At 39.2% G+C, this 15282-nt stretch overlaps 1 protein-coding gene across 6 annotated transcripts in view; it reads left to right on the top strand.

Moving 5' to 3' along the window:
- Window positions 1-15282, top strand: part of ERC2 (ELKS/RAB6-interacting/CAST family member 2) — a 670240-nt gene that overhangs the window by 271878 nt on the left and 383080 nt on the right. For 4 of the 6 annotated variants that reach the window (XM_075833908.1, XM_075833906.1, XM_075833907.1 and 1 more), the window contains one exon: window positions 3111-3304. In XM_075833908.1, coding sequence (XP_075690023.1) covers window positions 3111-3304 — 194 coding nt within the window. Of the gene's footprint in view, window positions 1-2110; window positions 2162-3110; window positions 3305-15282 lie in introns of all 6 variants that reach the window. The other 2 variants (XM_075833904.1, XM_075833903.1) reach the window with 1 other exon arrangement.

The raw sequence follows: 15282 nt of genomic DNA, 5'->3' as shown, positions 1-15282 counted from the left end.
TGAGGCAATATTCCAATATGTTTTGATTAAAAATTTCCTGCCGTTTTGTGTTTACAGCTTCTATGGAGATCGATGTGTCTCCATGTTAGACTACTAACTCAAACGTGAGAGGGGCTCCACAATAAGCTAAAAAATTGCAATGGGTGAATAAATGGATCGTTATTTTGTGTTCTACCTCTTCTTTTTTATTTTTTACTATCTTTTCTTGCAAACCATGTATAATCTGATCCTGTAGTCACACTCTCTTCTATCTGTCCCCTACTTTTTGCTATTTATTTGACATATGACTGCATGATCAGACTACAAAGAGTTTATTTGTAGACCATTACCATGGAGTTGCATAAATCTGTATTGGAGCTGTAGACACAAAATAGGAAATTATTTATTAGTTTTGTTTATTATCTTATCTTGCATTGGAGCAATAAAAAAAATGTGGTTGTGAAGGTGGGTATAGCCTTCATGTTGGTCAAGTTCTTAAAAATGTTGTTTGGCTGTACCTAAGTCCTGCATGATTCTGGGAAATCTGGGTGACCACCGATATGCCCACCTTTACAGCTCCCCCAGCCGTTCACACACAGCTTTCTTAGACTCAAAACTGACAAATCAAACTGATTATACAGCGGGATACTGAATGGAATGTATTGCTGCATAACTAGGCAGATGTTCCATCAAGCAGAGTCTAGGAAAGCTTTTTGACTATCCCTGTGCAAGATTCACTGACAGCCATATTGGTTGTCAGTCTTATAAATAGATATAACTCAGTAATGGCTTGGTGGCCTTCACACACAAGAACAACTCCGAGACTAAAAGGGGTTTTACACTGGGCGATTATCGGGCAGACAAGTGTTCATATAACGCTCGTTGCCGATAATTGCCCTGTGTAAACAGGGCAGTGATCAGCCGATGAACGAGCACATTTTCAATCATCTGGTCGTATCGTTTTAAAAAAGTTAAATATTATCGTTGTCGGCAGCACATCTCCCTGTGTAAACAGGGAGACGCGCTGCCGACATGATAATAACGTATGGGGACGACCGATCAGAGTGACGACCACTCGCCCTTATCCATATCTCCGTGTGACAGGTGCAAACGATGTCTCGTTGATCGGCGCTCGCAGCACCGGCCAATTAACGGCCGGTGTAAAAGGGCTTTTATAGTTAAAAGATTTAATTTTAAAGGGAAATTCTCTGTGTGTATTGTGTAGAAACAGAGAATTTCTAATGCAGCTTTATTTACTGCGCACTCTACCAGTTGTCTCCCTGCTGTCTACTTTTCCGTTATTTGTAATCTCCCTACCTTCTAGTCCTATATACTTTTTTAAAGGGTTTAGGGGGTTATACGGTAGTAAGGTTGCGGAAAAGGATTTACCGATCTAGCAGGATTGGATCCGATCCTTTCCTCAGGTCTCAATATATGGCCCAATCACCGAGCCGTTATATGGTTATATGCAGGAGCCCTTATAATTTAGAAAACAACATTTTATAGTTTACAGCTAAAAAAAAAATACACAAAATTTTTATCAAACTTTTATTGGCTTTTATGGTGTGGTAGTGGTGGAGAGCTCGGCCTAAAATACATTACAGGTGTTGTCTATCTGGGACCACCCCTACGAATAGCCTACCAGAGTGTATGCAGTCAACTGGTGGCCATGGTTGCGCAAAGTCCTACAGAGTGAGGCATTCTTTGCAGCAGCTGTCCGCTCTGGCTCATGTCCTATTTTTCCACGGATCACTGATGGGACTCGGCCGGCGCACACTGTCGTGTGCATGAGGTATAAAGGTCTGAATTCTGATGTAGGGTACAGCAGCTTCGGATCCCCACTGATGTTATCCCTATAATATATCAGTTGATCATAAAATTCCCCCTTCAGCATAATACAGACTGATATCAACTGATAGCATCTGATAAACCATGTGTCGTAATATATTACTTCTGATTAAAATATTTTTCTTTTATTTTTATTGCAAAGAATTCAAATCTGCTGACTGCAGTTTTGGTATTTTTTTTTTTACTTTAATTTATTTTGCATTGCATGCAGTTTACTGGCATTTTAGATTAGTCATTGCTTGCTCTTGCCTTGTTCTCTCTTCTTTGCCTGCTCTTTATGAAGACACCCGTGGGGCGTAATGAGAAGCAGGGGGTATCATTTCTTTGTGATTATGTGAGTACACAATGGGCGAAGAATATGTTCTGCCTTGTAATATATTCATTTTACATAGTCATTGAATCATGTCTGTTCTGGTGCATGAGTTGTCTCTTTCGTGCTCTCCCTGTTTTACCATGTTCTTTGTGCAGTGTTTGTTGACATGTTAACATGATCATATGTCCTATGGAATAAGAGAAATTGTTTTGTAAAGTTCATCAATGTCTGCGCTAAACTCTAAACGCCACATATATATGGACATGCTACACACTCACACCATCATCTTAGACAAGGTCTATGGTTAATGGAAAGGGTGCAACAATTATATAAATGGAGAACACAATGGGGAGCCATGTAACGATATTAATAATAGTCGTACATGAAAGGTTATAACAATTGACAAAAGTTATGACAATGACTCCACTATTGAGTGTAATGTCACTTCATATACCATCAGTGGCTTAACTTTTAGCTCCTGAGCTCCAATGCAAAAGTAAAACAGGACCCCACTCACCATGTGCCATTTATAATACAAAAGGGCCTTTTGGCCCCCTCAGGTACCATGGCCTGGGTGTGACTGCTACCACTTTACCACCTATAGGTACACCCCTGTATATTATGTTTAGTAACTTTGTGATCAGGCCTTAATTTCTATTCCCAACCCGAGCTGTACGTATTTTGGTTGCTTATTTTAAACCGACAGCAAAATGTTGACAGACACACCTCCCCATCAGTTCATCTTAGTAATGTAATTGTGTTAATGCATTGCATCATGGGACATAGTTGTAGTTCTACATTAGACTACTACACAATTATGATCACAAACACTACATTTCCCACAATGCCCCACAGCAGTGCATGCTTTAACATTTAGGTACTGCATTTTTAGGTACAACATATTTGTTTTTCCGTAACTATATTTTCCAACTGCATTCAAGGCTAAAACTTTTTTTTATGCTCTTTTAAGGCTCATGAGGCTGAAGAGGAAGCAAGGATGAACCCGGAGATGAACGATCGACTCAAACAACTGGATAAAGAGGTTTCTTACTACAGAGAGGAGTGCAGCAAAGCCCAGGCGGAGGTGGACAGGCTCCTGCAGATTCTGAAGGAGGTGGAAAATGAGAAAAATGACAAAGACAAACAAATAGCTGAGCTAGAAAGGTATGTCTTCCTTCCACGCTTTCTTCAGTTTAATCTGATATCTGTTTATCTGACTCCTGCTGTTCAGATTATGTCTAGCCCCGTTTCTCAAAACTTCCCACCACTGACCAGGAATTATTTGCTGGTCCTGAAAATTCTGGTTTAAAATTTTACTTCACTCCAATCTTGTCAGACTCCAGACCATCAGGAGACAGAATAAAGGAATTTAAGTAGTGCAAGACTAAACTATTTGTTCTGTCTGGTTTTATAAAAAAAAATAAATAATAATAATAATAATAATAAACCCATCGATAAAACTTACCAAGGGTTTTAACAACTCTGATATTCATCTCTAGTTCCTCCCTCATTTTTCAGAAATGATCATAGATAATGAGGTCCGATGTCTGATTTATATAGATTCTTTAGGAACAAAGCTTAAAGTGTACCTATAATCATAACTTGTTTTGCATAAATCAGTAGTACATTTTATTATAAGAAACTTTATCAAAAGAAAGTGGCATCTTCCTTATCCTTCAGCAGCCTGTAGTTCCCCTTTCGCTCTCTGTAAATTTGCCAGAAACCTCCTCAGTTTTCAAAGCATCCAATGCAGTAAATTTTAGAGAGGGAAGTTGGGGAAGCTGTAGCAGTATCTCTCCTTCAGTGTATGAGACTCATGCTGTGAGAGGGGAGAGGGAGGAGGTGCATTCTTTGCCTACGCCTTTGTTTGAGGCTGATGCTGTGAAAGGGGACGAGAAAAAGGGGGCACGTTTTCTTGACGCAGAGCAGACAGCACAGCTCATCAAAGCATCACACCAGGAATATCCCACCCACTCTATAAAAAGTAGCATAGGGAAGGAAAAAGACAAGAAATATGCAGGTTAGACACAACATTTTAGGCTGCACCATAACCAATATACATCTACAGTTGTTTAAGAAGTGATTGTCATTACACGTATACCCTTAGTCTTAAGTTTTGGCTAAAAATTTCCTCTCAAAGCTAAAGGTGCTAAAGTTAGTTTATTTCTGCAGGCTGCCATAGAAAAAGTCAACTTTAGAAGTTGAATGGCCTTCTCTGTTGTGATTAAAAATATATATTTTTAATCAAGATTTTTGCAGTACGGTGTGACAACCACGTCACCAGAGACCATGTAGAATCCATGATCGATAAATGACACATTACAACTTTGAAAAAGGTCAGTGGAAGCGTGTTCTATAGCATCCCAGTCTATATGGAGTCGCCAATAATGTGTACATGAGGTACACAGATACAGCTGACAGCAGTTCTACAGTTAACACTGCAGACACCAATTGTTTTATTTTTTTACTCCTAATTTTTTCTATTTTTTCTGTTATATTGCTATTTTTCCTTTCCTCATCTTCACTTGAAATACAAGAAACTCCCTTTGCAATAATACGGTGAGGTCAAGAGGAAGTACATTACATAACTTGTCCCTATAGGTGTGAATAGTGCGAGTTTAGCACCTCAGTATATGATGTGTTAGCGGGGTAAACTTGGCTATCAGCTACGTTATAATCTGTCTGGTCCCTTCACAATTGCCGTGATAAATTTTTATAGCATCTATTCTATTGAAAGTGAAAACACCAAAGGCCACAAGAGACCATTAACACATAAGGTATTTTCAAATTCCAAAGCCAATATCTGTCACAAGAAAGAAAACGGAATATATACTTAGGATGAAGTCTTACGTTTTTGTTTTTTTTATGTGATCCCCCCCCCCCCTTTTCTCCATTAAGCATTTGATTCCAGGTTGTTGAAATGAAACATTACAAGAGTGAAATTAAAAATATTCTCTCTGAATAAACTACTTTATATATTTGGATGTAGTTGTCGGGTTTTGAGGTTCTCTATCAGACATGTTGGGGTTTCATTGCTGGGTGCTCCATAGTCAGCAGTTAGCTGTAGGGCAGCCACAATTTTAATGCTCAAGTTTTTTCCCTGCAGCTCCACTGGCAGGAAAAAAATGGCACGAAAGGGTGACCCTTGATATTAAATAAATTCTGATGGGGTCCACTCATTTTAATCAGTTCTCTCTGATCCCTAAGAGGTTCTCGGCTGTAGCTAATGATGGGATATCTGTTTTGGTATATTTAGTTGCTCAAAGCAGCAGCTATGAAGTAATTTCCAACGGCAACCTTTTGGTGACTGTCTTTCTGCATTTGATAATAGGGACAGTTGCCCTACATTTCTATTGACTTTCTGTTTCAGGAAAGGCCCATTTGGCCAAAGGTACCATGCAACATTGCCATTATGTCTATGTCCGGGAAAAAGCTGTGCACACAGGGAATGTACAGGGACAAATGGAGACCCTGCAGTTCTGTATTGTAAGCAATCTGTGTGCCGTCATATGGTGCCTCTGTATTCCACTACATACTTCCATAGGAGCAGTGCTTCTAGGGGAGAAGACCTTTGTAAAATTGCATCTGATGGAACATGCCACAATATATTTTGATGCATTCATACAGAATTCGACAGAATATATGTCCATATGCTTCCATATGAAGTCGGAGGCATACAGCTGTACAGTCTTGGCCCATAGCCTTCTTTGGGTGGCATATTACGGATTCACACTGCACAGATCCGGAATCCATAATTACATTTTTATCTCGGCAGTGCATCTACAATAAAAAAAGTAGTAACTTTTAAGTAACTTTTTTCAAATAGTCTTCATTTCAAATATTAAAAACACAAAAAATGGCCATACTCACAAATTGGGCAGGTATAATCCCAACAGGACGCAGCCAGGTCAAAAATGCTGCTGAAGGAAAGTGCAAAGGTGTGTTAAATAATAATAGCCACTCCCACTAGCCTTGAGGGGAGTGGCGTATGGTGCATGGGATATGTAGTAAAAAGTAAATGTAAAATATAGGGGGCAGTACTAAAAGGGTCAGGAACGTTTAGTACTGCCCCCTATATTTTATACTTTATTCACCACTCACTATACTCAGTACTGCCCCCCTATATTTCACACATATTATTACTACTTGCACATTATACACTATTCATTTACTTTTTACTACATATCCCATGCACGCCACTCCCCTCAAGGCTAGTGGGAGTAGCTATTATTATTTAACACACCTGAGCACTTTCCTTCAGCAGCATTTTTGACCTGGCTGCGTCCTGTTGGGATTATACCTGCCCAATTTGTGAGTATGGCCATTTTTTGTGTTTTTAATCTTATTATATGTCCCACTTTTTTTCTGTGGTTCATTTCAAATATCCTAACACTTTGTATGTGCAGCTCCTATTCAGATCTGTGTTTCCATGGTAACAGACTACAAACAAAACCTGGGTAGACCCTGCAGTATAACATACTCTCTTACATTTGTCTCCTTATTGACAAGATTATGGAAGGGAGTGTGACTACACAGGGTTTGTCAGTAGTCTGTTACCATGGAGACACATGGATCTACATGGAAGCTGTAGACATAACAAGATAGGAGATTTTTAATAAAGACTTATTGCCAAGTTGCCTCTTTTTAATAAAAAAAAATTATTGCAAAGATGACCGGTTCCACAGTTATTTTTGGTCAACATAAAATCAAAGGATGTCAATGTTTCCTTGCTGATTGCAAGAATTGCAACATAGTTGCATAACTTTTTATGGTAATATTAATGTTGTAAAGGATGGACTTCAAGATGCTGTGATGCCCTACCCATAGTCCTAGCCTAAGATCTAAGATGCCTGTATTGCTGGGAAGCTTTTATCTATTCTTCCATGCTTTATTTTGCTTACTGGCAATCATACTCATGGTATTTATAATTCCCTTAATTAAATTATTGAATCAAATTGTCATATATTATATTTTCAGACTGTACAGATGTAGTAGATCATTGTATCCTAATAATATTTGTCTGTTTATTTTATGTGTCCTCTTTTTAATGGGGATTTTTCAGCTATGGGTGAGTAAAGACATCTGATATTTCTCTTGCTTTCCGTGCACGCATAGGATATGGCTATATATAATTGAGTGCTAAAAGCATGGTGCCATCTCCGTTTTCATCTGACAGTAGCTTAAAAAAAATACTTTGTGCATTATAAGGAAATATTTTTAATTTTTTTTCCAAATTCTTCTAAAATTGATCTTCTCAAATCTTTAACTTTAAATCTATTTGGTATTTTTCCCTCCCATATATATACATACTAATTGACTCCCATCCAGCTTTTCTTAATCATAATGATGTTGTACTATTATACTTGTCACTCCCATTGTACACGTCTTTATTGTGTTATTTTTAGACACCGCGCATACAGTGGCGCCATATAATTACACTTATTAATATAATGTACATTCTCCTACTCCTTCAGTTCAAGCACTGCAGGTTTCAGCATATGGGGCCATCACCAATGTTATTGTATTTCCATTTTCTTTATATTCTTACTTAAGAAATAATCCCTTTGGTCGAGTGTCTCTCATCTTAGCTGTGACTTGCTGCAGTGTATACATAGTACTTATCCTAAAAAGCACAAAGGAATTGTATTATTCTTCACTTCTTTCATTGCGTGCTTTGCTATATTTTTCACAGTGATTTGAAAAAATCCAATTTGATGACTTTTAAGAAACAGAATGCTCTTATTTTTATGAAGATGCATGTGATATAGATGGTTTACGCAGAGTCTTTAAGTGAATGCCTACCATTGAACAGCAATAATTTTTTTAATCTAATATATTAATATAATCTATTAATAGTTCCAAAATTCTGCACAGATTTTTTTTTGAATATACATTTATAATAGACATAGACATACAAGTTAAATAATAACATTCTGGCTACCTACAGCCACCACTAGGGGGAGCTTAGGTGCTTACTCTATACTGCAATGTATAAACCACAGGCAGTAAGCACCTCAGCTCCTTGTAGTGGTGGCTGCAGCTAGAATTGAGGATTTGACACTCTTTATTAAAATAAAAAATATACTACAATTCCTGTAAAGATATATAAAGAAATAAACCAGCACAGAATATTGGAGCTAAAGATTCATGGTAATGGGTCAGGTTCACTCAAAGAAGTTTAGTGCCGTTTTTTTTTCACACATTTTTTTTAGTCAGAAGTTGGTCATTGAGAAAGTAAAATATTGATTTATACTACTACATCAAAACCTGCATCAAAGCTGTCATGTGTGAACCTGGCCTTACAGAGACCATGAAGCAGTACCATATAGAATAGAGAAAACAGGTCTTGTCTTCACAAAGATTGTGTAGGTGGCAACATTGCACAATCCGCTTTACTGGGGGCGTGCTACTGATTTAAAGGGTTCTCCAGGATGTATATTTTTAATATTTAGCGCTCTTATTCTTGAAGGATAAGGGTTTGTTCACCTATTTTCAGACGTTTTTCAGGCCCTAAACGCCCCTGAAAACGGCAAAAAATGCAGGGGCTGAACGCCTCCAAACATCTGCCCATTGATTTCAATGTGGAAAACGGTGTTCCGTATCCACGGGGCGTTTTTTACGCGACTGTTTTTAAAAACGGGCCACGTAAAAAAAACGCTTTGTAAAAAGAAGTGCATGTCACTTCTTGAGCCGTTTTTGGCGCCGTTTTTCATTGACTCAATAGAAAAACAGCTAAAAGAAACGGCTGTAAAAAACTCAAATTGCTTTGGGGCTGTTTTCCCTTGAAAACAGCTCCGTATTTACAGCCGGTTTTTGTTAAGCGTGTGAACATACCCTAAAAGGTCTTTTCAATTCAATGTCAGTAAATTCTCTCGCTCTCTATGGCACCCACCGGACTGAATGAACTGCAGTGGCGCTAAAGTCTGTATATGCCCCATACCTCACAGTCAATAGACTGTATTCAAAAGCCCTCTTATTCTTCAAGAATAAGTGCAGTAAACCACAAGTGAGAAAACCATTAAAAATGTAATGAAGATAGAGTTCAAGTACTACCTTTATTTTTACTTACTATAAAGCCAATGTTTTTTTTTCTTTTTTGCACAAAAAATATGCGTGTGATCCCGTCCTAATAGAAAGGTGATCAGTAAAATTTCTACCAACTCTGCATTTAAAGAGGCTCTGTCACCAGATTATAAGTGCCCTATCTCCTACATAATCTGATCGGCGCTGTAATGTAGAGAACAGTGGTTTTTATTTTGAAAAACGATCATTTTTTAGCAAGTTATGAGCAATTTTAGATTTATGCTAATTAGTTTCTTAATAGACAACTGGGCGTGTTTTTACTTCTGACCAACTGGGCGTTGTACAGAGGAGTGTATGACGCTGACCAATCAGTGACCAATCAGCGACCAATCAGCGTCATACACTTCTCATTGTTCCAGCCCAGTTTCTTTCACTGCACAATCACACTGTAACAATGGGCTGGAACAATGAGAGGTGTATGACACAGACCTGGTGACAGAGCCTCTTTAATGTTGACTGCTTAGACTTGATTCGCATTATGTACTGGGTTTCTGTTGGGCAGAACCATTTGAAACGATCCGCCGAACATATATTAGCTAGATACATGCCTAGACAGTTGTATACGTCGGCCATGGACTTCCATAAAAGTTGTATTGAAAGTGTAGTTGACTATTTGCCAAACGTTGACGCCAAACATGGTGTCAGCCTAATCGTACCGATGGAAAAAAACGAAACATGTAAACTTTCCATTTTCATGTTTGGAAGAAAGGCCTTATAGATTATCTCTAATTACAGTATATAGCGTTACATAGAACCCAGGGATATATAAACGGTATCTTAGGACAAAGCGCATGTAATTATACTGTAAATATTTACTATGGTCTTTTCTTCATTATGAACATTGGCTTTATGGTGTCACTGTTCATGAAGAATGGCTCTAGTCCATGTAAGTTTACTAAATTTAGTTCTCGGCTGAGCATGATGGAGCATGTGGTGTGTAGATGAATTCTACCTGGGAATAATTAATAGCCCCCCTAACGTGTCGTGTGCAATCTGCCATTACATTAGCTTTGAACTGCAGCTATTAAACAGGATACAAGTCTGCGCTATACAATCTTCCCATTTGTTTTTTTCTTGTTGTATTTAAAGTCACATCAAAGTTGTGTTTATGTGCGGAATGCATTCTTGGTCTGATTAAACACCTCTCCTGACAGCAATCTGGAGGAGAGATGGATAAGGTTATTTACTGTGTCTTTACACGGAAACCTGTAGACCTTGCTGGCGGAAGGGGATGTTGAGTAAAACTTCCATTACAAACCTTCCATAAACTCACAAAATCCTTCATACTTATCCTTTTTTTTTGCATAGTACAAATATTCACATGACTAGAACACCTTTGATGTATTGTTAAGAATAATAGGAAGATTGTGTAGATTGCCGGCACATATTCAACGTATGAAAACTAATTCTAATTATGCTAAGTAACAGAAATTATCTTAATTTGTTGCGCACGTTGCCTCGAAGTTTGGAGACTAAACTGTTCATGATTTATGGATGTCTGTAAAGAATTCCGGGGAGAGATTTTCTAATCATTTAGGGTATGTGCACACACACTAATTACGTCCGTAATTGACGGACGTATTTCGGCCGCAAGTAGTGGACCGAACTCAGTGCAGGGAGCTGGGCTCCTAGCATCATAGTTATGTACGATGCTAGGAGTCCCTGCCTCTCTGCAGGACAACTGTCCCGTACTGTAATCATGTTTTCAGTACGGGACAGTAGTTCCACGGAGAGGCAGGGACTCCTAGCATCGTACATAAGTATGATGCTAGGAGCCCGGCTCCCTGCACTGTGGTCGGTCCACTACTTGCGGCCAAAATACGTCCGTCAATTACGGACGTAATTAGTGTGTGTGCACATACCCTTAGACTACAGTACTGATTTCTGACTTTTATTTTAGTCTTATCACTTATGAATAACGGGCAAGAGCGACCTACTGTGGGCTCTCGGCCCTAAACCACCCCACCCAGTAGCCGCTATCATAGACAGATGGCTGAATAACGTCTTATGTGCCGATCACTGGTGTGTTTAGGTTGGTGGAGTTGGAAGGGTAAGACTGGGCTGGCCAAAACTTGTATCACCTGTTCGGCTCGACAGCGGCTCAGGAAGACTGTACACAATGGCTGCCACAAAGAGTGTTTTGTTTTTTATCGTGGTTTTATCTAATTTAATTTACTACACCAGGACATAGTGAGACTTAAAAAAATGTGGGAGTAGGGAAGCTCGTCTTTGTGAGCACCACTCTAAACTACGATCATGTGGACACGGTTTGTTCTGTGTTATGTTATGGCACTATTATATAAGCACATTTTGTCAAGTGGTCAGTACTGTATCGCACTATTATAAAGAAACGGGGAGATTTATACATACGATCTTAAAGTTAGCATAAAACTAGACCAGACAGGCAGAGATTCTACCAAATTTATCTTGCTTGATTTGTTGAACACTTTTCTTTTCCCTATTCCACCTCATGGCATAATAATTTACACTTAGATTTTTTTAGCAAAAGAATAGTGCCCGCCATTAATAAGTCTGGTGTATTTTACGACTTTTCTAAGCCATGCCACCTTTTTTAGGTACTTTCTAAAATTGTCTAGTAAGGTATAAAAATTATCTAAAGCACATCAATTTGGCGCACATATTATGCGCCAGTTTTTTGGCACAATTTCATCCAGAATTTGTAAATCTCCCCCACACTCTTCTTATATGGGCAATACACTATGTACCTTTATACGGGCAGTAAAATATGTTACTGTAAAATGCAATCTTCTAATATGGGCACTACAGTTCTTACCCTTATGTGAGTGCTACTGTATGGCACTGTTATATAAGTAGGTAAAACTTTTTTTGTGGGTACTTCTGTATAGCAGACCTATGTGGAAACTAGTTACTAATATGTAGATACCTTCTGCTACATAGACACAACTGTATGGTGCTTTTTTGGAGACATAATCTACTATATGTGCTTTACCTACTGTATGTCACTGTAGGTGCTGCTATAGGATCAGTTTACTGTATGACACTACTGTATGTTCAATACCGTTTGGCACTTGACCATGAAGAATCGGTTTGGGTGGGGATCGGGGTCAGCTTAGTTGACAGACAGCTACTGAAGTGTACTCTTCTAGTTGGTTTTGGTCAGGGTTTTTTGGGTCAAGTTGGCCACTGATGTAATGTATTTTTTCATTTTTAGACAATATGGGCTATGATTAGTAGTACTTACTTATTTTTATGCCAAAAATATACATGTATATGTGGGACACTGACTATGAAGGAATGCGCCTGGTTAGCAAAAATTTTCAGATATGTCTGATGCAAAATAACTCTCCCTAGAAGGAAGAAAACTGCTGGATCTCTGCAAGAAAAATCAGTACTCAGCCAACCAGTACCCTACTCTGTACTGAAGAAAAGCAACAACTCTGAAACAGTGCTGTCTATACGTAGGTGTCTCTGGTTTGGCTATTAACTCAAGTCTTGTTTCAAGGCTCTATAGAGGGTGAAACATTGACTTACAGGGTAGTCACTAATAGGTGGCAGTAGAGAGACCGTTTTCGTCTTTTTGGAGGAGAGTTATTTTGCATACATTTTTCCCAGGAATCATTGCCCTTAATGGGATTGTACCAGAATCGACATTTTATAACCACCGGCGGACACCGCACATGTATTGCCACATACCATGAAAACTTCAGAAATGCAAATGAAACACAAATGGGTATGTATAAGGAATAAAATGTAAACTCTATATTATGCAAAAACATATTTTATTGGAAGTAAACGTACCACATAAACATTTTTAGGATGATTTAAAATAGCAAAATAATGCTAACCCTAATCTCTGGGGGGATGCCACCCTGATAAGTGACCAGACTAAAGGGCCTCCACTAGACCACCTAAAAACCACTCAAATACAATGGAAATGACATGGACATGGGTAAAAGGAATGTTGCATCAAACCATTTGCATCAGTGCTGCGTAATAACGTAGTGTCCAAAAAGAGGGGAGAAGAGGTCTGAATGACCCACGCATATCGCCACAATGTGCCTTTCTCAGGGTGTAATAGCGTAGTGTCCAACAAGAGGGAGAAGGGGTCTGAAAACCCCCTGAGGAAGCCACATTGTGGCAGTACACGTTGGACATTCAGATCCCTTCTCCCCTCTTTTTGAACACTACGCTATTACGCTGCACTGATGCTAATGGTTTGATGCATCATTCATTTTACCCATGTCCATGTCATTTCCATGGTATTTGAGGGTTTTTAGGTAGTCTAGTGGAGGCTCTTCAATCTGGTCACATATCAGGGTGGCATCCCCCCAGAGAGCAGGGTTAGCATGTTTGTGCTATTTTAAATGATCTTAAAATGTTTATGTGGTACGTTTACTTCTAATAAAATATATTTGTGCGTAATATAGAGGTTAAATTTTTGCCTTATACATACCTATTTGTGTTTCATTTAGCATTTCTCCAGAATCTACATTTATCACCTTTCCACAGGATAGGTAATAATTGTCTGATCGCTGGAGGCCCAAAGCTGGACCCCTCAATGATCGCTCCATTCAATGTCTCTATGGTGTACTTGGATCGCTCCATTCAATGTCTCTATGGTGTACTTGGCTGTCTCTGTCTTTCCCATAGACCTTAAATGACGCGGCAGTGCACATACTCGACTGCCGCTCTAATCAATTTCCTCCTCACTGTGGTTGAGCAGTGAGGAAGAACAGGAGGTTCACTCAATCGATGTGGGCCCCCAGCAATCAAACAATTATCACCTATCCTGTATATAAGTTATAATGGTCGATCCTGGGAATACATTTTTAGGACTCCCTACCAGCTGGATCTTTGCAACTAGAATCAGTACCGTCCAACAAATATGGCATTTATATAGACACTGCTAGTAATCCCTGGACAGTAAAATATTAACCACAACATTACACCAACTGTGTAACACCCATGGCCATGGACCGTCAGGATTACTCACCTCCTGACGGCCATGGATCAGTGAGCGCTGGCCCGCATCTCCTCCTCAGGAGACGCCAGCGCTCACTTACGCTTCACCCTGCTGTGTCCCATAGGGTGTGCACGCATGCTCGTGCCCGGTCTTAAAGGGCCAGCACGCGCACCTGAATTTGATACCGAATTAGCCCATACTCACCCTGGACTATAAGAAGGGCCCTTCCCCCTTCCTGCATTTCCTGAGCATTGTTGTCATTTACCTATGTTCGTCTCTGCAAATGGTCCCTTTAGTGTTTTCCAGTTCCCAGTTTTCCCGTTCCTGCTACCTGTATCCTATATCCCGTGCTATCTTGGTCCAAGTGCCGTTTAGGGTTGGAGTCGGGTTGTGCTGTGTACTACACCTTCCTGATTACACCACGTCTGGTGTCTGCTTGCTACCAAGGTCCCATCCGAGCCTATCTTCGCTACTCTCTGAAGTTACCACAGGTACCCCTATCTGAACTATAGACTTTGACTTTGTATCCTGATGGCCAGCTTCTATACAGTCAAGGCGGTACGGCCCAGTGGGTCCATGCACCCAACTCGGCAAACTGTACCAACTATCATTTTTACTATCCTACATGGTGTAGCAATTTGGGATGACAGAAGAAAAACTGGTTGCACTTCTTTACATATCATGCCCAATTTTATTTATTTTAAGGATATTCACTGGGGAACAAAAAAGTAAAATTCGGGTAAAACGTGTAACATTTTTTTAACCAAAAATGTTTTCCCATGCTTGGAATCTACAGCAGCCTGAAGTATCTTTGCTTTCAGTATGTTCCACTTGCTGCAAGAACGTGGGAATATGGGATATAGATGTCAGACCTACCTTACACCCTATCTAAAAATGATAGCCTTTGCAAAGTTGAACAATCCCTTCATAGGCTTTCCCAGCTGCTGACATTTGGAAGTTTTATGTCTAGTCAATTATTTTTGGTTAAATCTCAAAACTATACCGAAGAAAAAGAGCTATAGCGTCTGAGTATACAAGAATATATAAATTTTATTAATAGAAAATAACATACATTTAAAAACACATCATAAGAAGACTCTAGTACTAATACCGT

The sequence above is a fragment of the Rhinoderma darwinii genome, chromosome 7 (genome assembly GCF_050947455.1).
Source record: "Rhinoderma darwinii isolate aRhiDar2 chromosome 7, aRhiDar2.hap1, whole genome shotgun sequence".
NCBI classification, from domain to species: domain Eukaryota; kingdom Metazoa; phylum Chordata; class Amphibia; order Anura; family Rhinodermatidae; genus Rhinoderma; species Rhinoderma darwinii.
The sequence above is the reverse complement of the archived record's forward strand: the minus strand, read 5'-3'. Positions and strand labels throughout refer to the sequence as shown.